At 42.6% G+C, this 24,519-nt stretch overlaps 1 protein-coding gene across 1 annotated transcript in view; it reads left to right on the forward strand.

Moving 5' to 3' along the window:
• Positions 1-24,519, forward strand: part of NECAB2 (N-terminal EF-hand calcium binding protein 2) — a 141,223-nt gene that overhangs the window by 59,038 nt on the left and 57,666 nt on the right. The window contains exons 4-5 of the mRNA XM_083515094.1: positions 8,152-8,177; positions 13,490-13,587. Coding sequence (XP_083371220.1) covers positions 8,152-8,177; positions 13,490-13,587 — 124 coding nt within the window. The remainder of the gene's footprint in view (positions 1-8,151; positions 8,178-13,489; positions 13,588-24,519) is intronic.

The following is a 24,519-nucleotide window of genomic DNA, read 5'->3' on the forward strand; positions in this document are numbered from 1 at the left end:
CTCTCTCCTTGTGAACTCTCATGCCAAATTTGGGGACAACATCTCAAGAGGAGGCCAAACCTATGTCAGAAAATATCCAAAGTCACACCAAAATGGCATTTCAGTCTGCCATCTTGATTCAAAATGGTGCCTGGAACCCTTGTACCAAGTTTGGTGACAATATCTCAAGAGACAAGCAAAGTCAAACAAAGGGTGAAGTCACACCAAAAGAATGTGTCAGTTATCCATCTTAATTCAAAATGGTGGACAGTGCCCACCACCCTCCTCTCAGGAATGACAATTTCTCAAGAGGTGGCTGAACTCATAGATAACAAATAGACAGGCAGGCAAGTAAAGCACTTTCCGAAATACTGTATATAGTAGATTGCTAACAATAAGGGGGTGTGTGGGTGTGGCAAGCCTTGTCTTTCGCCCAGTTATTAATCTCACTATGCACTGTGGTGAAATTACATAACTTCTGCATTTAATTATGCAAATAAAATAAGTTATGTACTCACGTTGTCATTAAGTTATTCAACCCCATTCATTTCAATACAAAAGAAAAACAATACAAATGTGGGGGGGAGGGTTTGGGGGGTGGTAATAATCCATTACACATCATTTGCAGACTGTAAGCAACAATAACAATATCAATCATATTCATGAGATTAATTTCCATCCTGTTTCTGTTTTTGCTAGAATTCTCTGACATCCCTTACAGAAAGCAACAGTGGTGGAGGGGCTCTTTTGCACAGTGCAACCAGCTTCCTGCAACAGCAGCGGCTGCTGCAGTGAAGCTGCTGTTTTTTTTGGGAGGGGGGTGTTGCAGTGAAAGCTTATTAGTTTCAGCTGATGCTGATCTGGTGATGATTGGCATTTTGAACAGCCCTGTGGGAACATAATCCATGTGAGATTCACACACATTAAGGAAGAGCCTTTGATGTGCTTTTCTCTTCTAAAATCTTTGTAGTTTTTTTGTTTTGTTTTTAATTGTCATTCTGTTCCCTTGGCTGCTTCTATCTATCTATCTATCTATCTATCTATCTATCTATCTATCATCTCTTTGCTTGCTTGCTTATTTATTTGCTTATTTGCTTCTTCCTTTGTTACCCATCAATGTTAGAAGTTTTCAAATATTAATACAAAATGCTATTGAAGGGGGGTGTAAATCAAAACAGTATAAAACAATAACATAAAACGAGAGTCAAATACTCAAACTACTTTAAAACCAGCAAAACAAAAATCCAGCACAGCTCAATTTTATGAACGAAAAGGCCTAGGAAAATATATTTATGGAGAACTTAAGTCTTGAAATGCTGGGGATCTTTTGGCCCTACTGCTGTTGCTGAATATGACTCCTGTCTTATGACTTCTTGACCATTGGCCATGCTAGGTGGGACTGGTGGTGTTTAGAATCTCAGCACTCTTAACACACTACAGTTCCCATGATTCTTTGGGGGGGGTATTGTGACTGTTTAAAGTGGCATCATAGTGCTTTAAATGTATGGTGTGAATGTGGCCATAGACACCAAATTTTTTGAACTTTGACAGTACAATGTGTTGGGCAGGGGAGGACATTTAAAACCCTATATGGCCTAGGACCCTCGTACCTACGGGACCACCTCTCCTGGTATGTCACATGGAGGACCTTATGGTATTCAAATAAAAACATCTTGGAGATCCTGGGCCACAGGGAGGTTAGGCTGGCCTCAACCAGAGCCAGGGCCCCCATCTGGTGGAATGCTCTGTCACAAGAGACTAGCACCCTGCGGGACTTGACATCTTTCCACAGGGCCTGCAAGACAGAGCTATCCCACCAGGCTTTTGGCCAAGGCACAGTCTGACCCCCTCCTTCTGTAATCCTCATAGAACTCTAGCCCAATGGTTGCCATTAATTTGACTCTGAATTGATTTTAGAATGAATTGATTTTAGAATGTATTTCAATTAATTGATTGTGATTTTAAGTAAACTGTGTTATTTTTACTGTTGTTAGCTGCTCTGAACCCAGTTTTGGCTGGGGAGGACAGGATATAAATATATTATTATTATTATTATTATTATTATTATTATTATTATTATTATTATTATATCTTTGAGAAACGGGAACTTTAATTTCACAATTTAATAGATGAAGTATGGTCCTGAGAGTATGTATCCTCAGAAGAAACATCAAGGCTCAGTCAGTGACCTTGGGGGATATATTTTTCCTTGCTGAGAAGCTACAGAACTCCAGAATTATGTAACAGTTGTTTTTAACAATGTGTTTTCTAAAGGTCTTTATAATTCTCTCCATTAAATCATGGTTATGATTTCAGTAAATGCTTTAATTAGGTATGCTAACAGGAATGCTGATTAAACTGAAAGTGAATTTGTAGTCATGCTGAGTGCTAGCCTAATATGCACTTAATACACCTAATATACATTTATATATTAAACTTTAATGTTTAATGTTCCTTTTTTAAGGGTGCAGACCTATCTCTGAACCAAGAAGCTTTTTTCGATAGGGGTGCTTCATTGTAGAGTTTTTGCTCCAGTCTGGTTTTAAAGTCCCTGTTCATATGAGGTTCCTCAGTTTTTCTGGGTGGGATCTCGTTTGGTCAGGAGAGCTCACAGCCCAAGTCTATAGACACTGGTTCAAATGGAACCTAGTATTCCTAGGAAGATGGCTGCCAGTTTGCCCCAAATATCTGAAAGATTTCCTCCTTCCCCACAGATCCTCCTGGGTGTTAAGATTAGCAGAGTGAGCCCTCTTGGTTATTCCACCACCCTCAGAAACTCAGGGTGTGGTGGCCCAGAAGGAGACATTCTCTGTGGCAGCCTTTATCATGGAATTTTCTCCCCAGAGATGTGTAGGGCTTACTATACAGCTTTCAGCAAATGTTAAAGACATACTTCTTTACCCTGGCCTTTGACACCTGAGCCAGGTGTTTCCAGGGCATTCTTGCACATATGATCAATATACATACAGAAATTAGTGGTTCTATCCATCATAAAACCAAGTAGAAAAGTCCATTGCTTCATGCAATTTGGTGATGTACACTGAACTGCAGGTGAAATTCTGTAACCAAAAGTCCAATTAATTAACTTGCATCTACATTCAATTACTCCTGCTCTTCAGAAAGTAGTGTTCTGTTTTCTGCCTACACTGTCTTCCTCATAAATTTGGTTAGGATTCTGATTAAGCAATTACTTGCTCCTGATGTGCTCTGAACTGTTCTCAGCTAAAGTAGGCTAGATTTTATTTAGGAAGTTTTGCACGTTTAGCATTTCAGTGGCATCAGCTTGAGAGTAACATGTGCTCATGGAAATTAACTCTCAGTAGTCCTGCAAAAAAATTCAGGCTTTGGGAAACCAGAACAGACTCAGGAGAGATTATTAAATATTAGCTAGATCCCAAAGACATGACTTTTACGCCATGAATGGTTGACCTTTTGGCCTGCCAGGTGTAGCTGGACTGCAACTTCCACCATTCCAGATCATAGTCATGCTGGTTGAGGCTCATGAGAACTAGAGTCCAACTACGACTGAAAGGCTACAGGTTAGCCACCCCTGTTTTAAGCCAAAGTGTGTGGGGGGAATGAGACATATGGTTTGGAATTGATTCAGCAAGTGAGTGCTGTCAATCACATACTATCCTGGAAGCCTTATCAGGATGAAAACTATATTTTAAAAATGAGAAGAAAATCCAAAGGCGGGTGAGAATAGCCTTGCTGCTCAGCTAGCTGATAAGGAACATCTGCTAATCCAAAATCCAGTGCCAAGGGAAGCAGATTGTTGGCCTCATTCTGAGAAAAATATACCTTGAATTCAGTTTGAAACAGGACATGCACAGGCCAGCTAAATATCTAGACTGGGACTGCAATTTCAATGAACCTTCTGTTCTCAGATTCTAATAGTTCAGTATGGTCAGAAGATAGACCATAGTTCCCTGGATGTAGTGGACCATCTAAATCAAGGGCAAAGAACTTGTGGCCCACCAGATGTTACTAGACTCCACCTCCTATCACCTCTGGCCATTGCACATGCTGGCTGGGGCTGATGGGAGTTGGAGTCTAACAATACCTGGAGGCCACCAAGTTGGACAAATCTACCCGCAGAGTACTTGGGGAAGGCTGGCATGCATTTAAGACGAAAACAGAAAATTGGGAAGGTTATTATCCACTTTTATACTGGCTTGGTTGATTAAAAAAATTGGATTGTTTTAAACTTTGTAACTTGCATCTTGGAAACCAGGAGCGGTGAACAGGATCTGGCAAGCATGCTGAATCCCGAACTCGCCCACCCCATGTTGGCCACTATAGCAAGTGGGCAGGCTACCCACCTGTCAATCACCTGACATCACCATGATATCAGGTGACATAAACTAATTAGGAGTGCTCTCTACGTACGCATTAAATTCTTCCTTTCTTCTTTTACAAATGCAGCTTGAATGTTTTTCCTTTGCAGCCCAGCTTGAATTCCAAGAGGGAGTGGGAGAAAACTTAAAATTTCTCACATCTGACATCATATGTGACCTAGGGCTCAGGACCTAGGTTTGAAGCCCACAGACCAGAAATTCCATCTCCCTGTTGTAAACTTACTGCTAAATCAGGCCTTATAGTACTTCTTTTGAAGCCAAAGATGTTGTGCCTAATTCGCAGCAAATCAAATATTTGGGTGAAGAGTGGTATTAATAAAATAAAAAACAAATAAAAAACAAAACACAAGGGTTTTGAATCTGTTGAGTTGGGCACATTCAAGTCACAGTTAAGCCTTTTCCTTTAATGCTTTAGCTTTAGAGATACTTGAGGAATTTGATTTTTGTGAATGAGTTGACATTATCAGTACCTCCAGACTGATGTGAAAATCAGAACTTGGTTATCTGCCAGCTTCCTCACTTCCCTGAATGTTCTAACACAGTTCTTGTCTCAAAAACATGTAACAAAATTAATTCTAAAATGCATATTTTAAGAGACAGCACATTAAAAAATCTGTGCTTTATGAAAAAATACATTTAGGCTTCAATCCTACAACCACTCACAGAGAGAAGGAATTTAGGCTACCTCTCTCCCTGATGAGCAAGGTTTTCATTTGCTGGGGATTTTTGACATGGGGAAGCATCTAGGAATTGACCCCATGCCAGCACTCTGAAAGAATGCACCATAAGCTATTTCTGAATTTATGAACCAGCCTTAAGAATTCCAGCAATGAAAGGCTTTTTAATTATTCTTTTCTCCATAATCCACTTAAAATTTGACCCATCAGTCAAATCAAGAATGAGCCTGAGTTAATCAAACAGTTCTCTAGCATATAAATAAAACCAGTAAAATAAAAATTCTAGGACAGGAGGGGTTTTTTTTAATTGCCTTACAAGGCAGTGGCAGCATTTGCAATAAAGCTGTAAGGCTCTCATTGACAAATAGACTGGTTAGCACATCCATAGGAGGTTTGTTCTGCATATATGAGCATATGACAGAGGTGCAAGAGGAAGCGCAGATTAAAGACAAGAGGATATACACTGCACATGTCAGACAGTGGTATAGTGAAACTAAGGAGACCCTCTTTCAGCCTCTGACCAATGCTGTTTAGAAGGAACAGCAGACATACAACCTTTCTGGAATAATTTGTCCATTCCAGAAACTATAGCTCCTTGAGTACTTGTTAATCATGTAGTTATGACTTTTGATCCAGAAACCTGGAGGCATGCCCCTTCGGAGCTTGCCACTCACAGCCTTAATGTCTGCTGAGGGACCCTGGTTGACAGATGAAACACATGGGTGTTGCAGTGTGAGGTCTTCTTAGTGGTGGCGCTTCAGCCAGGAATCCCCCAGGAATTTTGATTGGAGTCAAAACTGCTGAGCTTTCAATGGAGCCTTAAGATGCATCTCTTTTCCTTAAGCGTTTGGGAATGTTTGATGCTGCTCAACATCAGATGCACTGCTGTGGTTTTAATGTAATAGTTTGGCTTCAACATTCCCATTAATGCTTATGTGGTTTTGTTGTATTTATTGTTTCGTTGCTATACGCTACTGTCAGAGTTGCTTCCAGATCCTAGCTCACAGAGGATCACGCTAGCCGGCGATCATTAAATAAAAGTCTTTATTGAGTTACAGTTTCCATTCTCAAGCTGCTGCGTGCAACCCTACGTCTTATGCTTAGATCGGCGAAGCTCCGTCTGAATCTCCGCCCCTTGTACACCAACTTAATATCCTAGCCTTACTCCACCTTTTCCGCCTGACTGTTCTTCTCTGGGTCCCTCTGCCCCCCGGGGTCTCTTCCTTCCGGGATTCTTCTGACGCCAACCCCCCGGACCCTCCTGTCTCCTTGCGCCGGGCTTTAGGACCTGGCTCCCTTTCCGGGCTGCCTACTGCGTCACTTTCCTGTGCATTTGAACTTGGCGCGCGCGCCCAACCTTCCACTTTCCGTCTGACCGTTTCTTCGCTCCCCGATGGAGGTGTGGCCACTCCTGACTCGTGCCCTCCCCCCTGTTGTGAGCTGCCAGCGCTTGATCCCTGGCGCCCTTCCTCTTCCCTGCTCTCTGGCGGTGACGCTGGTCCCGATTTCCAACTGCTCCCCTCTGAGTCCCCTCTGGCTCTATCTTCCTGGGGTGTCCCCCTAGGCTCCCCCCTTGCCCTGGCCACTGGTGCTCCTTTCTGTGAATCTTCTGATTCACTGGAAAGACTCGGAGATCTCGGGTCGTCGTCATCACTCATCTTTTCTTCTGCCTCCTCCCCCTCGCTCTCTGTTTCCTCCCTTGCCCTCGCCTCTGCTCCTGAACCCCTGACAGCTACCTTAAGATCTTGATGATGAAGGATGACTCAATGAATGGCTAAATGAACTAAGGAACTCTAAAGCAGTGCAGCCAGAGAGGCATTTCTGTATTGTGACTCATTGCTTGCTGTTTTGAGAGCAGTACAAAGGCAAGATTTTAATAGGACCTTGGACAGCTCCATGCAGGGCTCAAGGTAGAACCTCCATAAGAGCAAAGCTCAAATGTTGTTTTAGCAGCACCCATAACCCACAGGTGCATATATGACATAATTCTGCAGTGGCACAGGAAAACAAAGATGAAATTCAGCAAAAACCACAAGCCAGCTTCCTAAGAATCTCAGCTTTCTTTTCTTTTTTAGAAAAAGTTTATTCATCTAAAAACATACAGTTTAATATAATAATAAAACGATCTCTGTGGTTTACATTTAAAAGTACAGATAAGAAGCAATACAATTTCCAAAAATGTAAGAAAAACAGAAAACATATATTCCACAGATAAAATCAGCAATGTTCAAAACAGAATGAAAAATTAAGAGGCAGAGTCCAGGAAAGCTTGCGTAGATATATATGCTTTTATGAGGCATTTAAAGGTCATTGCTGCCTCTGCATTCCAGAGTGCATGTTTTCACCCTCTGGCTGCAAAAAGAGACTTGAAAGGATATGGAGAATGCTTGATGAAATTTCAGAAGTCAAGGAAGCAGCTGGATAAGGCATTTCAGACAAATCTTAAAAACATACAATTGTCAGTCCAACCACCTGCAATGCAGGAATCACAACTAAAAAAAACCCCTGAATTACGGTCAGCCTACCTCCATTTAAAAAACTTGAATGAGAGCCTGCTACCTTCCAAGATTGCCCATTCCACTGTTGAAAAGCTCTTAGCACCAAAAAGTTCTTCCTTATATTTAGGCCACATTATGACTAGCTAATATACCAATAAATTTAGCGAAATAGCAATATTATGCAAAATGAGAGAAACTATGTAGATATGATCAAGTTGTGTGATTCTGTCTGCAGAATTTAATTTGTGTTAAGGCAGGGAATGCACAGCTAAAACATAACCCTGAAACTACTATTTGTCCCTACCATGATCTGCATAAATGAGACTTTACTATACACTAATTACCTTTCATTGCATTCATTTGTTAACAACAACAAAAGCAAAATACACTATGTGCAAAGTGCAATTCATTGTATTTAATTACAGTTGGATCAGGAATGCTTGGTGTGAAAGTCCTGGCGTGTGGCTTTTGAAATGTACATTTTATTGAGAACAGCAATATATAACATCTTTGAACATTGGTAGTGAACTTGTTCTGGCTCCACTTTTTCCCAGTTTCTGGCAGTTATGCTCCCACTTTCCCTGCTTCTAATTTTGTGTATTCTTATTCTTTCCTGTCTTTCTTTTTTTTATTTCAAAGCAACGTGGATACGAAGGAACTATGTGGTGAGTATCTTATCTTTTGGCAGCTCAGCAAATTCCCCAATCAGCTTTGTTGGTTATAACAGCATTGGCATGCCTTTGTTCAGTACGAACATTTTTAGGTATGTAGTCAATGGCCCTGAGATCTACGGTATAGGGTGGTGTACATATTTAATAAGAATAAGAATTGGAAAGTGAGCAAGACCATTGATCTATCTGGCTTAGTATTTCACTGACATATTGGCAGCATCTCCAGCATTTCAGACAGTTGCCCTTCCCAGCTGTACCTGGAGAGGCCAGACATTGAATTTGGAACCTCATATTTGCAAAGTGTGTCCTCTACCACTGAGTTACACCCCATGCTTAAAAAGAGACCTTCTTATTTAAAATCAGTCACAGGAAGCAGCCTTACATGGAATCAGACCATTGTTCCATGTTGCTCTGAATTGTCCCCAAGTTTTAGATAGGTCCTTCCCCCAGCCTGGGATCTTTTGCATGCAGGGCACATTTTCTAACAGCAGTGCTGATCAGACCCTGTCCAAGTACCTCCAGCAAAGGCAAGGCCACACATTTCATCCTTGTTAGTTGATGGTAAGTGAAAAGAAAGTGGGTTGCTATAGGAGAGTGTCCCCACATGCACAGCAGCAGCAGCACTTCAGCCCTAAATGAACACAGGAAGCTGCCTTATCCTGAATCAAACCATCTGTCCATCTAGCTCACTATTGTCCACACTGATGGGACAATCCTGGGGATTAAACCTGGGTCTTTCTACATGCAAAGCAGATGCTCTACCACTACCTATCCAGGCAACCCCAGTTGTAGTGTCTGAGCTTTCATCCAGACAAAAATAAAAAATATATAATTGCCTCATCCATATAAGGTAGGCGGACCAGTGCTTCGCCTAGCCCAGTACAGTGGAACCTCGGTTCTCAAACCGCTCCATTCCCAAACGTTTTGACTCCCAAACGTCAAAACCCCAGAAGTAAGTGTTCCAGTTTTTGAACGTTCTTCGGAACCCAAACGTCCAACGTGGCTTCCAATCTGCAAAAAGACTAGCTGTCAGCCAATTGGAATTTGAACATTTTGGAAGTCAAACGGATTATGTTTGACTTGCGAAGTTCTACTGTCTTGCCTAAATCTGGCATGGGAAAACTTTCCAACAGGCAAACCAGACCATTATCTCCTGACCCCTCACAAGCCAAATGTGACATCACTATGACATCAGGTGCTGCTGTGCTCTGAAGCCATGATTGCTGGGATTTCAAAGCACAGTATGAGCTGTTTGAAAGCCCTTTTGCAAGCAGCCCTGCACTCTTTAAACCTCCAAAAGTGAGCTTCAAAGAGCAGCACAGGGCTGCTTTCAAAACGGCTTTCAAACAGCCCTGTGCTGTGCTTTAGCTGTGTGTTCCTGTTCCCAGCCTATGGCAGCAGTTCTGTATGTTCACATAGTTTGCCCCAGATTGTGTCATCCTGTTCTTGAGAAGGAATTTCTCTGGATCCTGGCATGAATCCAAGACTAAGAGCCCTCTCTGGCCTTGTGACTTTGTAGAATTGAACCCCTGCTCATTAGCTGATGAGCAGGGATTAAATCCTGCTGACACTCAGCCAATGAAGAATGTCTGTACCCCTCATCAAAGTGACACCAGTTGATTGGCAGGTGGGCATGTTTTTTGAGAAATAGCCTCGCAGGCCAATTTTGACCCCCTCTGTGGTCTGAGATTGGCCTACATGCTGAAGGTTCCCTGCCCTACAATGACTAGCAGTGGCTCTCCATGATTTCTGACAGGGGTCCTTCCCAGTTGTACCTTGAAATGCCAGGGATTTAGCCTCTTGCTGAAGCCTCTCCTTATATCTGAGAAAAGAGGGAAAATGGGTTCTGGTGAGTTCCATACTCATAAAAAGTACAGTAGTACCTCGGGTTACATACGCTTCAGGTTACAGACCCCGCTAACCCAGAAATAGTACCTTGGGTTAAGAACTTTGCTTCAGGATGAGAACCGAAATCGTGCTCCCGCAGCGCGGCGGCAGCAGGAGGGCCTATTAGCTAAAGTGGTGCTTCCGGTTAAGAACAGTTTCAATTAACAAAGGACCTCCAGAACAAATTAAGTACTTAACCCGAGGTACCACCGTATGGAATGCCATTTCCCCAGGGTTTGAAAGGGCTCTATGCACAACGCATAGAGAATATACAATAGCAGAACTTGTTGGGCCAGGTTGCTGAACCCTTTGGGCACCCCATTAGTCAATTCCATTCACACACAGCCCTTTCACAAGTTGGTTGATTGTATGAATGGGAGTCATGTATGACTCACATCGCAGGGGTGAGGCTGGCCTGCCTGTGACACATGGAGGCTTTCGGTCAACAGACAGAGTGCTTGTCGTACCCCAACCCCCAAGTCACAAGTAGATTAGATTGTACTTCTCAGACTGTTACACCGAGGTAGGAAACAGAAGTGGGGAAATTAATGTTGCTAGACAATTCTCTTAACTAGGACATCGAGATTGAGATCAAGTTGAGAGAGGTAGTGGAGACATACTTTATCTTCAGATGTTTATGTACTTTGCTAAAAATAAACTCTTTGCCCAAAGGCACAACAGAAACATCTGGCAAATGCTTACCTGCACTTGATAGTAGTTGCACCTACAGTGACCTAGGGATCACATAGCCCACTCAGGATTAAACTTCTCTTACCAATATGTCAACACACGTAACCCCTGTTCAGCTGTTGTTTTCCAGTTAGGAATGGAAGAGGAATTAGATTCAGTTCTCATTTAAAGATGAAGCTGCCTAATTTGCGCTCCCTGAAACAATGCACAAACTGAAACGCAGACACCTTCTGCAATCCTCCTGAATTTTGCAATGCATTTCTCTCACTCAGGAATGTGTGCAAAAATTCATATGCTACGCAGAGATAAAAATGCGTAGATTATGAAATCCACACTAACATGCTGGTTCATTTTCATAAGGACTTTTTAAAATAAAAAGATACGCTGGCATGGAAATGTGGAGAACTGAACTTAAGGCTGGAGAAATGAGGAAATGAGAGAGAGAGAGAGAGAGAGAGAGAGAGAGAGAGAGAGAATTCAGGGATTTGCCCATCCCTGTCTAGAATGCACACTTCTGTGCATGTTCTCTTAGCATCACTCTTCCAACTTCCTCCTTCAGCTCTAAAAGGCCCCTGAACAGAATGGGGGCTGAGAGGCTTTGTTGCTGCTGGGGGAAGACTTCAAGGGGAACACTGTGCCTACGTGTGTCACATTGGTGGCCCCCTAAATATTGCAACCTCTTCTATAAACCAACCTTCTAGTGTCCAGCAAGCTGCCATTGGGTTTGTGTTAGGCTTACCCTCAGCACGTGTTTGCAAGTGCCTCAAATCTCCTGTTGGTCCAGGTGAAATCTCTCTCTTGTGTTTGCAAAGGCTTTTTAATCAAAATTACAATTTAATCCTGTTTTACATGTGCAGCTTTCCAGTGCCCGCCCTTGCCAAAATCGCAATCGTTATTTTTCTCCTCCTCAGGTTTTATGGACTGTGTCATAAGTTTTGCTTTATCATCTCCAGAAAAGGATTTACTTCTTCCATTCCTCACTTCTAAAAGCCAACTCTGCAAAGTGATTTATTTATTTATTTTTCACTCCCTTGTATGGTGAAGAAATATCTGCAGCTGCTGGAAATTAGGTGGCTGGGGTTTTTTTAAAATCAGGCTCAAGCCGCTGTGGATCACAGTGGAAGGAGGACTCCTCACTGCTCCTCCAGCAGTTGCTATCGCTCCCTTCATCCTGCATGCTGTTCAGAGAGATATATGGCATTTTAATTAAGCCAAGGGAGGCTAATTAATGGACTGTCTTTTGAGGTTATTTATAGGAGAGTTCTGTAAGAAATGTCAATTCAATATGAATTGCTGCTTCTTTTCTAACAGAGATTATGGCAGCACCAATTTCTGCACTTAAAAAAAAAATAAAGACGGAAAACTTACTTAGATCTCGATCTGCGGGTGGAGGTTCATAGCTAAGTGTCAGGAGCGGGAATCAGAGACAGGTCAGCAATAAATCACAATATGTCAGTGAAATTAACTCTTTATTCAAGGAAACAAGTTCAGCTCAGGAGGCCAGCCCTAGTGAGCACAGCAACACACCCCGGTAGATCTTACCCCTTTCAGGCAGTTGTGGGGACTGAAGGTCCTCGCCTCCCCTGGGTACTTCCCAAGCAGTCTATGACTCCATTGCCATGTCTGTCTCTGCTCCTCCCTCTTCATACCTCTTCTGGTCCTGGGAGACTGGGGGGAGGGGAACTGGTCACAGCAGGAGGGGAAGACATCCTCGTTTCTTCACCAGCCTAACTCATATCAGTCTCTTGGCTCCCCTCCTCACAAGCCTCTGCTTCTCCCTGTTCACTAAACCCTGTTACCACTTCAGCTTCCACCACACCTCCTTCCTCTTCTCCTGTCATCCCACCACCAATCCCCTCAGTCTGAGCCTTCTTTCCCTGGGGTTTTCCTTAAGGGTTCCCCAACTGGTGCCTCCCACATCTCCTCTGCATCCAGCCAGTCCATGACATCAAGATCTGCCTTCCTAAACCTAGTACCATCCAGTTGTTTGGTACTACAACTAATAGGACTATTTTATTGGATTATTTCACTTACAGATATTTTCAAGGGCTGTGTATTTGGTCCAGACAAATTTCAGTTCCTGAACGAAATCAGCATGACTCAGGCTGATCTGGGATTTGCCTGGACTAGGTCATGGCAGCCCTGGATCACCTTGAGTCAGGTCCACATGGACTAATCTGGGGCTGTCAAAAGAGAGGGAGCACGGGCAGGAGATGATGCAGGCAAGATCTGCTAACAACCCTGATCAAACATGTTAGGGGGTGACAAATGGTTGTGGTCTCCCTCTTTCCTCTGCACATTTCAGCTTAATGGTGTTCTGGCCCAGCCACAAAAAAATATCTTCAACTACTATCTTGGTGTACAGAAAAGGTCATGCAAATTATCCCTCAAAAATAAATGTAGCAGCACAGTAAGAACTTGCCTTCAACTATTAACAACCCTTTGAATAGGTCTTAAATCAGAGGCTGGACAACCACCTGTTGGGACTAGCGTTGCATTTCCTACAAGCCCATCACCGCTGCCAGCTCTATGATTTGAACCCCTTTCACCTACTAAACATGATGGAGTGCAGTGTTTTTAGAAGTTGGAATATTTCCTGGCTGGTACACTTTGAAACAGCAAGTTTTCAATTTGGACATTTACCTTGAGGCAAGCAAGTATGATTAAAATGTTATCCTTTATTTTTTCCCTCCCTTCTCCTTTAATCCTGCAATATCCTCGGGGTCCAGATTATTTTACCGACCACATGGGAGATTATGAAGATGTTCTGGCTTCCCTGGAGACCCTCAACCTCTCCATTCTGAAGGCCATGGATTACACCAAACGGGTGAGTGTTCATTATGTCATATATACGCAATTCATCTGTAGCTGCTAAAGTTCTGAGTGGGTCAAAGCTGGATTCATGGAGTTTGTGACTTCTTTATTTTGGGGGTAATTCCTGTTCAAGGAAATGTGGAGAACTGGTGCTTTTCTGGTCCCCCAGTGCACATGAAAACTGGGGGCTGAATTATACCAGCCCAGATGATAGAGGGAAATAGGTTTTTTTAATGAAAACATACAAAGGAGTGAAAGAGTGCACCTCCACTCTCACTTCTGCCATGGCAGCCAGAGTCTGGCAGGGCACTGGATAAGGTGTGGAAATGGTCTTCAATTTCTCACCACCACTAAGCCTTAGGATTGGAACCTAAGAGTGTATAATCAAATGAACTCCATGTCTACAATTGACTCTTTACTGACACAAGTCAGAAGCCTGCAAGATGAATAGTGTGGGTGCATAGTAGGTAACTTTAAGCCTGTGTGAGAATAAGATGGCATGCAGACTGGCAATATACCTCAAGGCAAAGGTGAGCCCCTTAAGCAAGGTGTATCCTCCTCAGATCGTAGGATGAAAACCCCAGCAACTGGTGTTTTCAAGCTTAGTTTCTCAATATTTTATGAAGCCTCAAGCACCATTCAGATGTCCTCCCACCATCCAATGGCCATGGCAGAAGCCTGTTGGCGCTGCCTTCTCCAGCTTGTCCCTGCAGGGCCAACCAGATGTCCCTGGACAACCTGCGAGCAAGATCTGAGCTCAAGAGCAGTCTCCCTACTTGTGATTCCCAGTGACTGAGTTTCAGAGGCTTGCTGCCTCTGTCAGTGGAGATAGAACAAGTTCCTTATGAGGTGGAGAGAGGTGGAAATGAAGGCCAAGAATATGTTCTGCTTTAAGTTCTTTTGGCTACTTATTCCTCAGAAACAGGCTTTCTGTGTAGAGTGACTTTCATTAAAGTTTGTGTAATATGTTTTCCCCCGTCTGGTCTCTCCTATCCTTGAAGAAATAAATTGCTTTTCATTTCAAAGGAAAACTCTAATATGCCCTTGAGTGCAGATGTGTTTCTAGCCCTGCTTCCTCAATTGCCAACCAGATAGGCTAAACTAATCTATTAGAAGGAAAATCCGCTCCAGACGCTATTAGTTGTAATCCCCCCGCACTTTATTTTTTAAAAGAAACTTTTTAAGCAAATGCAGGTGCAAGGTTCTAAATGTGGCATATTTGGATTCGTTTGATTAACATTTTTGCTATAGGCCTGTTTTACTTGTGAAGTTCTTGTATAACCCATTTTAATTGGTGTTTATACTTTGTGTCTTGAAAAGAACGCTGATAGTTTGTTTCTTTTAAGGAGACATGTGGCAATTATTTTCTGTGGGGGAAGCTCGTAAACTATCTCTGGTAATTAGGCACTAAAGTATACAAGCTAAACAAAGTGTGGGAATGTAATTACTTTCTGATTTAGGGAGATCTGCTGCTGTCGCGTCCAACTGGTAGGTGAAGCAGAAAGTTCAGAAAATTGTTAAAATAATAATGATCAGTTCTCTTCCATGTATAAAGTTCTATTTCATCTTGGGCCTGGACCACTGATGGCTTAAAACTGTCCCAGCTGTTGTGTTTACTCATAAATGATGGCGTTTAAATAAAATCTGCCTGAAAGTGGTGGAATCCAAGTCATGATTGTTCAGTATACGGTACTTCTGTGCTGCCATCTGTGCATTTTTTCCAGTGCAAGGCTAGAAATGGTGTTTCAGAGGATGAGCTGGTGAACAGCATCAGATGGTGTTTCAGTTTATACTGAGTAAATGGTCAGAAATCATTTCTTTTTTTTGCTTAAAAAGTTTGATAATTGAATTGCAACCTGTCTGAAGCCCCTTGGGGCATAGCTGCAACACAGACCTGGGCAGCAATGCCAAACAGTACCCTCTTTCTTCATTATGAGGGTTCAAGGACATATTCCAGCCAGGCAAAAACACTTGCAAAGGGTGCAAAGTAGGGCTGGTGACATGGCATGTGTAGAGGGGGTGTGGCCTGAAGAGAGTCTCGAGGGCCAGGTAGAGAGGCCTGGAGGGCCTTTTTGTGTGTTTTTTTAGCTACAATTGATTTTAATTAACTTTTGAACATTTTAAAATACTTGTTTTAACTGTTTTCAGCAACATAATTTTAAAATTACATGTTATATTTTTGTGAACAGCTGAGAGGTTTCCTTATCAAGTGATAATAGAAATTTTGTTAAATGATGTAAATGACAAGTAATGTTATAGGGAAATCTTTTTGAGTCAGTAAGCATGGGATATTGCTCTGATTCCCTCCTTGAAAACTGATGTTCTCTCAGCTATAACTCTTCACTCCTGCAGGAGGAAAATGTAAGTCATGTTCAAAATTCTAAGGACCGAACTAGATGTTATGTGGAAAATCCATGAAGTATCCAGTGGCAGGTTTTGTATTATTGAAAAGCAGCTGTAGGAGGCTGCTGTTCAGAGCAAAGGAGTGGCAGGTGGTGGGTGGCTGGCTGCTGAATTCTTCCCACCATGCTCCATGTGTTTGCTCAAAATAATTGTTCCCAAGATCTGGGGACCTATTTATTTACTTCAGCGGGGAGAAAAGCAACTTGGGATTCATGATTATTTATTTATTTTATATGTTCTTCAGCTATGAAAGGTTCCCAGAGTGGCTGATAGTGATAAGACAGTCCCCGCCCTCAGGCATAAAAGACACGACACAAAAGGAAAAGGGGATTAGGAGGGAGGAGGTGGGGAGAGGGGAAGCCAGAGTCAGGATTTTGACCATATACAAATGTTGAGAAGAGAAAGGATTTCACACCCCTTAGTATTACTACTCCTGATTACAAAACAATGTCCCAGAATATATATCTTGCTATAATAACTTGCACGTTCTTTGGGAAACAACTAATGACAATGTTCGTATTAAAACTTTGCGGCTGTTTCCTTCCTGTGTTGTGTGTGGCTGAAAGTGGCCTTGGGAAAGATCAGAGTTAACTTTGTAGCCAAACTACAATTTATTAGGCTTAAGCTCACTTTGCAAGTCCTTTCTTACTTGTAGGAGGAAGATCTAAAAATAGGACATTTCTGTTAATTTATTTTTTTTTAAGGCTCTATTGAATAAGAAATACTTGGTCTTAATGTAACCCATGCAGTTCTCTTAATTGCTTTCATGACTGGAAAGAAGCTTTCCTGCTGATGTCTCACATCTTCAATAAGAAACTCTTAAAAAACGGCAAAGCAAGACATCTTGGGGAAGGGCGGCTCCCGTAAGTCTAGGGGACTAATGGACTGTCAAAAGCAGGTCTGCCATAAGATGGCCTGAAAACAAGGGAGAGAGCCACCTGGTGACTTTTGATGGCTTCCCATTATATTTATGACCGTGGCTGAGATCGTGGACCATTGAATAATTGAAGAGTGCTGTGGAGCCAGTGGACTTTGCCTAAAGCAGTAATTATACTGCAGCTGGAGCCATCTGCTTGCATTAATGCCAGAAAGGTGGAGGGGTGACCTCTTTGGTGAGCAGCAATGGAGAAAAACTCCCGGAATAGCATTGGTGCTGCACAGCACTTAGTAAGGAGGTTGGAGAATTCTGAAGAAAACAGAAATCAGTGGAAATTGCCAGTGTTTATTTGGAGGAGAGACTATTTCTGCCCAATCAAGCTCACAGTTCTTATAGAAGGTGAGAAGTTTGCCAAGGAGGGGTGAGCAGTGGCCAGGGCCCTTCACACACCAACCTCTGGGGAAGGTGGAGTGTGACAGGCCGCCAGCAAATGAGGCAGCTGACAGAGGATCAGGCTGCAGACAAAGCAGTCTGACCTGGGGATACTGATGGAAGACAACAATATGGGAATATCTGAGGACTTGAAGTTTGAATGAGTACAGTAGCATGCATAGTGTATTGTCTGCAAACCAGCTTCCATCTCTCTCTCTCTCTCTCTCTCTCTCTCTCTCTCTCTCTCACACACACACACACACACACACACACGGTGAAGTAATATGACCTTGGCACAGAGGTCAGGCAGTTTCTGTCAGGGGTAGGAATAGGGTGACTTTGGAACACGCTCATCAAATTACATCAAATTATGGGGGGGGGGTGGAAATATATTTTTCATACTTGGAGTCAAAATAGCTAGTTTTGCAAAGACCAAACTGAGCCAATGGGCTTTGTGTTCCTTTGGCTTTGTGATCCTCTGACCAGACAACACATGTCAGCTATTTAAATGCTATGCTGGAGCACTTTTTTGAAAATGGCGCCTAAGATCTACAGAGATTTCACACTTCTGTGAGCCCAAACTATCCTCATGATGATTGAGCCACTTGATAAGCTTGTGCTGAGTTGAAAGTGTCTCCTGTTGGCTGGTGTGTTCTGTTATTCTCGATTCTGCTAAGAATTTCTGCTCTTGAAATTCCACCAGAAAACTGTGGGGTGGCTAACTTTATAATGTCCTCATTATGCCTCTGAAAATTCTCACCATCTGCCCATAGACTTCAAAAGGAAAACTGCTAGGCTGCTAAAACTTGATTTTATCACAAGCGCTTGTTTCAATGTGTTTGTATATTACTCTATTTTTCATTTCCTTGCAGAATTGGTTTGGGCGCTCACAAACAACAGCAGATGAGAATGTCAACCTGTTTTTCATTAGACGGAGCCAACTCGAGCAATGCCTGGATCCCTCTGAATAGACCTGATTTGTCTTAGGATTTGAACCTTGGCCAAATCCAGTGCATAGCCTTGCTGGCCAGCATTTCAGAGAAATGCCTGTCTCCTGCAAAGCAGGACATGTAACCACCCTGTATTGCACTTTCCCCCAGAAAGATGAGACTCTACTCTGGGAGAACGAGGAATACAATAACCCTTCAAATTGTATTCACCTTGGCTGATTACTTTTCTCTCCCTTATATAGATATATTTTCCTTCAGATCTGCTGAGCAAGCTCCAGAATAACTCATTTTCACACCCATTCCTGCAGAGAGCAGGTTTATATGCTGTGTTCCCTTGGGGAGTACTGCATTGTGGCAAAAGGACCGTTAATCTTCTACACTTAACTAGCATTGCTGTTAAGTATAGTAAATATATAGATAACAAGATATCCCCAGAAGGAAAATTGCAGTTTTAAAAAATGTGTTGATTGCACTTGCAAAACCCATGCCAAATTTGTGTCCCCATATTTCTTTTACATGTGTTGCTCTGTGTGAGCCTCTCATGCACAGAACCAACCCTGGTGGTGTTTTCAGTTCCCCAGCTCCTGTCCCAAGACAGCCATCTATTGATGTATTTTATTAGTTTGTTGCATTTTTATTTCACCTGTAACTCCAAGGAGCTCAAGGTGGCATCCAATTCCCTGACACCTTCCCCCTTCTCCCTTCTCCTTATTTAATCCACACAACAACATTGTGAGGTAGGTTAGGCTGAGTGGCAAAGACTGGCCCAAGGTCATCCAGTGAGCTTCATGGCTGAGTGGGGTTTCAAACCCTGGTCTCCTAGGTACCAGTCCAGCACTTTGACCACTACACCACACTGGTATCTACTGTGTGGTGTAGTGGTTAGAGTGCTGGACTGGTATCTACTATGCATCTACCATAACATCTACTGTAGAAGTTTACAGAAGCAAATTATTATTATTGGAGGCTTGCTCTTTAAGTCAAATGGGGCACTTCCCTACCAAGCTCAGCCCATGGGGGGGCATGATCTATTGGTCATTGGTGCTAGCTTCACCTATAGTTAGTCTCTCTGCTTTTTTCACCAATGGACACCAGCCCCCCACCCACCACAATATTATTATTTTGTGGTCTCCACTTCCCTGAACAGAGAGTTGCAGAGAGTTTTGGAGGAGAGGTTGTTGGAGAGTTATGGCATTTTGTTGTGCGTGGTACGTTCACAAGTATGACATAAGTGGAGGATAAGTACTCATAGCAAAACCACTGATGCCCACCATATCAACCAGAGAGAGATATTCACATCCCAAGGTGTCTTCAGATCTCACAGCCATCACCCATTGCAGCTAACATTCTTTCTGTCCAAAACTATAGTTACTTTCACACACAAGACCCACCCTTAGCTGGGTAGTGGGAGAAGATAATTCATAGTTTTCACTCACATTTCAGAAATGATTTTTACTAAGCCTGTTCTCCTACAAGTATTTCCTTTAAATAGACCGTGTCTCATTCTGACCCATAAACACTGTGTGAAGGAACAGAATTTGTGTGTGAAACATGGGTTGTCAAATAGTTGCCTTTTGCTTTAAAGGCTCTCCTGTACAGGAAGGCTCAAGGTTCACAGGAAGGTAAGGTGTAGGAGAGGATGCTTTGCTCAGGAAGCTGTGCACAGGAGGGTCAAAGATTCAACCAATTAAGGAGAAAGAGTGATGCAACCAGAGGTTTATTCTCCTCCTGATTGGCTGAAAGGTTAGGAGGAGGAATGAAAATATTGTATATAACTTGGAGTGTGGGGCAATAAGTTAGTGAAGAAAGTCGAGGAGTCATAGTTAGCATGAAGTCTCAAATTTGAAAAGGTGAAGAGTTGTGCAAGAGAACATTGTAAAGAAACACTGGAAAGTGTTAAGGAGCTTAGTTGAACAATGTCGGGAAGGAAAAGAGGACCACGAAGGGACCGAAAAGCTGAACAATGGAATGCAAATTGAAAGGTGTTGGCTTGGTTAGGGAAACTATCTAAAACAGCTGTACCTGCATGCGTTTCATCTTTTGTTCTTAAGAGTAACTGCTCAAACTGAGATGATCTTTTTTCTTAAAAAAAATCTTTGTAACTTCTTGCCTTACTAAATCCTGAAGTGTAAACATAGTTTGTTTTTTTGGGGTGAGGGGGAATACTCTGATCTCTGGTTGTTCACCCCACATTTTTATTGTCAGAATGATGACAGGAGTTGTAGTTCAACAACAGCTGGAGGGCTCCCGGTTCCCCAACACCAGCTATATTTCAAATTGGGTGAACTATGATGAACTTTAGCAACTTCACTCAGTGGAATCCCTGCAATGTGTAGACCCCGGTCCCCAAGCCTGATGAGCAGCACAGTGCAATGCATGGTGGCAACCCAACTGCCCATCAAATAGGCAAATAGGAGCCATGCAAATGCAAGAGAGGAAGAACGCATAACTGGAGACAAAGGCTTTTCCAGAGCCAAGATATTGGGTGGGCTAGGTTCCAATTAAAGGCATCTTCAGAAGGAGAGGAGAGCAGATCTGTGATAGTGGGACAACAGGGGAGAAATATGTTTTTGAATGGAAATATATGTTGCAGGCAATGGAATAAACATTTAGCAGCTTTTTCAAGCAGAGCATGCAAAGAAATCAAAGGATTTGAGGGGTTGGGGAAAGATGCCGCATGGCTCTGTAGAACCCAAACGGAGCTGTAGGCAGTAGAGAGTATGTCAGATCAAGCTAGATTTTGCATTTTAATGCTGGTAACAATGCTGTATTCCCCTTGCTTCTTTTAAGAGTTGGATCCAAGTTCTGCGGAGCAAATTGATTCTGGCCGTTTGCACCTTGCTCATATATATTTCAGGAGCAAAGAGCTTTGGGTAACCTGCCAGAAGCATTCATAAATATTCACTTTGAACAAGTAGGACAGGTTGCAGATACTTCAGTTACCTTAACAGACCTGCCCTGCCCAAATGCCACTTCTTATATTTCTACAGTTCTGGAAGGAAAGCAAGCATTTGGCAATGTTGTCTTCTGCATCCCAGTTCATGCACCCATTGGCGCTGATGCTCAACTTGTGTGGCAGATAACCAATCATGCACATCATATAATGCATTCAGTGTGGACTCTTCTAAATCCAGGGGCAGGGGAAGAAATCACTCAAAGTTCTTATTTAATTTATTTTATTTACTGCAGTAGATCCCAAGGATATAAGTGCATGGGTTTGGGGAACACTATTACTGGAGAGTCCCAAGGGGTAGGTCCTTCTACTTGCTCCAGAAAGTCAAACTCTTACAGATGTTTTAACTCTTCCTCAGCTAGCTTTCTGGTGTGTAAGAGAATGCACCCACGTGTTAGGCACACTGGCTGAACAGTGTCATCAATGTGTTTGCTTTCTTTTTAGCTTTCCAATTCTTTGAAAATTTTCTTGATGGTTCTGGACTTCTACAGGCATGTATCTTGACTGCTGTGTTCTGTAGTGGTGGCATCTGAGGGAGCGCACCATATGCACACTCAGCCATCATATTCACAGATGCACCTGTCTCAATGAAAACGTCAGCCTACTGTCCCAGTATGAAAATGTGGTGACATGGCAGACAGTTCTGCTTGAAAGCAGTTGTTTGTGTGGAATACTCTGTGGAAACCTACTGGTCCTCTTCTTTTGGTGGTTCAGTCTGAACAGCAATTGCTTGCCTTTGGGTGTAACTATGTGGTGTAAGTCTGCAGGTGCTGACCTGCATACTCTTGAGTAGTTACTTCTTTTCCCCTGATTATGGCAAGCTGTGCCTTTGGCTGGACAATCACATCTGTGGGATCCTTTGCCATTGCAGCAGGTTACCTGAGCTGCCTTCAGAGACACCAGAGCCCTCAACATCCTTATCGCCTGAAGAAGGGGAACCTGACTCAGGGAGGGAGAAAGAGGAAAGGGCTGTCTGCAGTTTTCAAGATTTAGATCTGTGGATGAGGAAATGAATCAGTCTAGTGAAACACTCTAGTTTCTGTGTGTGTGTTGTAGTTGAAAGGAAGTGGCTGAGCAAAACCAAACTGTGCAGGGGGCTGGATGAAAAGGAGGATGCCTTGGTGGCATTGCCTTACTACGCAGTTGGCATCCATGAGCTGCTGAGTGGGCAACAAATGTCTTGGTCAGCATAGCAGCATGAATCTATACAGCAACGTTTCCTCCCCTCCTTCAGTAGTCAAACCTCTTCCCTTTTTTCCATAATCAATACCTTTGCTTTCCAGGGTGAAGTGCTATCTTTTAACTAATTTCTGCAGTATAAAGACCAGACCACAGAAGTCTTGTGCCTTTGCCCTGTGCTGGTTGGGGCTGATGAGAGTTGCAGCCCATAATATCTGGAGGTGGGATGTAGGCTCCCTTGGACTAGGGGCATGGACTCACCTGCTCAGCATGCTGAGACCAATGGGGGAAGGGCTGCTCCAGAGGCAGTGCCAGTTCCAGGATGTGGTGGTCCCTTAGACAACAGTTCGTTGGGCCATGGCTCTCCTGGTCGTGCTTCATTTGTCTTTTGATTTAAGGCTAGGACAGCTGAAGAGCTCAGAAGGGCAGCTGGGAACTAGCTCCAGCATGAACTGAGCGCAAGTACAGTGGTACTTCGGGTTAAGTACTTAATTAGTTCTGGAGGTCCGTTCTTAACCTGAAGCACCACTTTAGCTAATGGGGCCTCCTGCTGCTGCCGTGCTGCTGGAGCACAATTTCTGTTCTTATCCTGAAGCAAAGTTCTTAACCTGAAGCACTATTTCTGGGTTAGCGGAGTCTGTAACCCGAAGCGTATGTAACCTGAAGCGTATGTAACCCGAGGTACCACTGTACAAGCTTTGATAAGTCTTCCCCAACCTTATGTTCTCCAGAAATTGTTCCCTACAGCTCCTATTAGCCCAGCTAACATGGCCAATGGTAAGAGATGATGGGAGTTGTAGTCCCATGGAGAAAGTGGGTAAAGAATAGTTTTTCTCCCTCTCTCCTCTCACAACACTAGAACTACTCAGGCAGGTTGGGAAAGGCAGGCTTTCTTACACTTAGGAGTCAGCCTTGGCCAGGTTTTAGAGGCTATTTGGGCTATATTTCTCTTTCTTCAAGGGGAGCATAACCCGCCCCACTTCTAAAACAGGCCATCTATCTGATTTCTAGAACCGATATTTTTTCTCTTTTAAATACCTTTTTGCCCATTTTTCACCTTTTTAAACCCATTTCCATACTACTCCTATTTTTAAAAAAACCCTCAATATATATATCTCAAAACTTGTTTTAATTAGAAATGTTTAAGGAATTTTATTTCTGTGAATTCTGATGTGAACTCCCTTTTTCACATCTCCTGAGCTAATGAGCTGATCAGAGAATAATTACCCTTCAGATTTCACACGTCTCTGAATTCTGCTATACAGTTCTTGGCTCACAAAATGTACCAACATTCATATTTTCAATAAAATATATTTAGAAAGACATGCATTAAGATAAAATACATATTTAAAGGCATTATTAAATATGTATTGAAACCATTTTTATTGATATAACTAAATACTTGAATTGGATTTTTGTACAGTTTAGTTTGTTTTCAAATCACAGATTAATGCAGTAGAAAGAAGGAACTTATGAATACATGAGAAACTGACATGACTGGAACCAGAATGATCCATCCTGCCTTCATTTGAATACATACAAACACATTTTTCTCAAAGTATGCATTTCAATACGTTTGTTCTCTTGAAAACATGTACTTCAATGCATATTTTGACATGTTTAAACTGCCGAGAAGTGGGTTGCAACATTTGAATGGCGAAATCCAGTGGGTTCCTGATTTCTGATCTGACCCAAGAGGTGTGGATCAAGTCATTTTGTTTAGGAATTTGCAAAGATCAAATTTAAGTGCCTGAAGAAGGAACCTTTCTCCTTTCACTTTTTAAAATCTCCACATCCCCTATCAAGACAGCGCTTGAATTACAGAAGGGGCCTGTCTCTCTATTACCTTTTGTGATGCTGCCCTTTGCTATTTTTTTTTAAGGCTCGAGGCGTGTTTGTGTGTGTGTGTGTGTGTGTGTGTGATTTGGCTAAAATTGGGGCAATATATCAGTGGGTTCTTGTTGAGTTCATTAAGAATCCCCCCTTACAATGCAAGGAATGAATGAAGATTGTCTGAGCTAGAATGCACAATCAAGTACTTAGTATTTTCTGTTAAACTTGATACCAATAGTACACTGCTTTTAGGGGTGGAGAGCCATTTTCTAGATTTAGTCTGGTCAAGTTTAGCCATCCATCTTCATTTCAAAACAA

Source organism: Podarcis liolepis (genome assembly GCF_965112155.1).
Source record: "Podarcis liolepis genome assembly, chromosome: 7".
Lineage (NCBI taxonomy): Eukaryota > Metazoa > Chordata > Lepidosauria > Squamata > Lacertidae > Podarcis > Podarcis liolepis.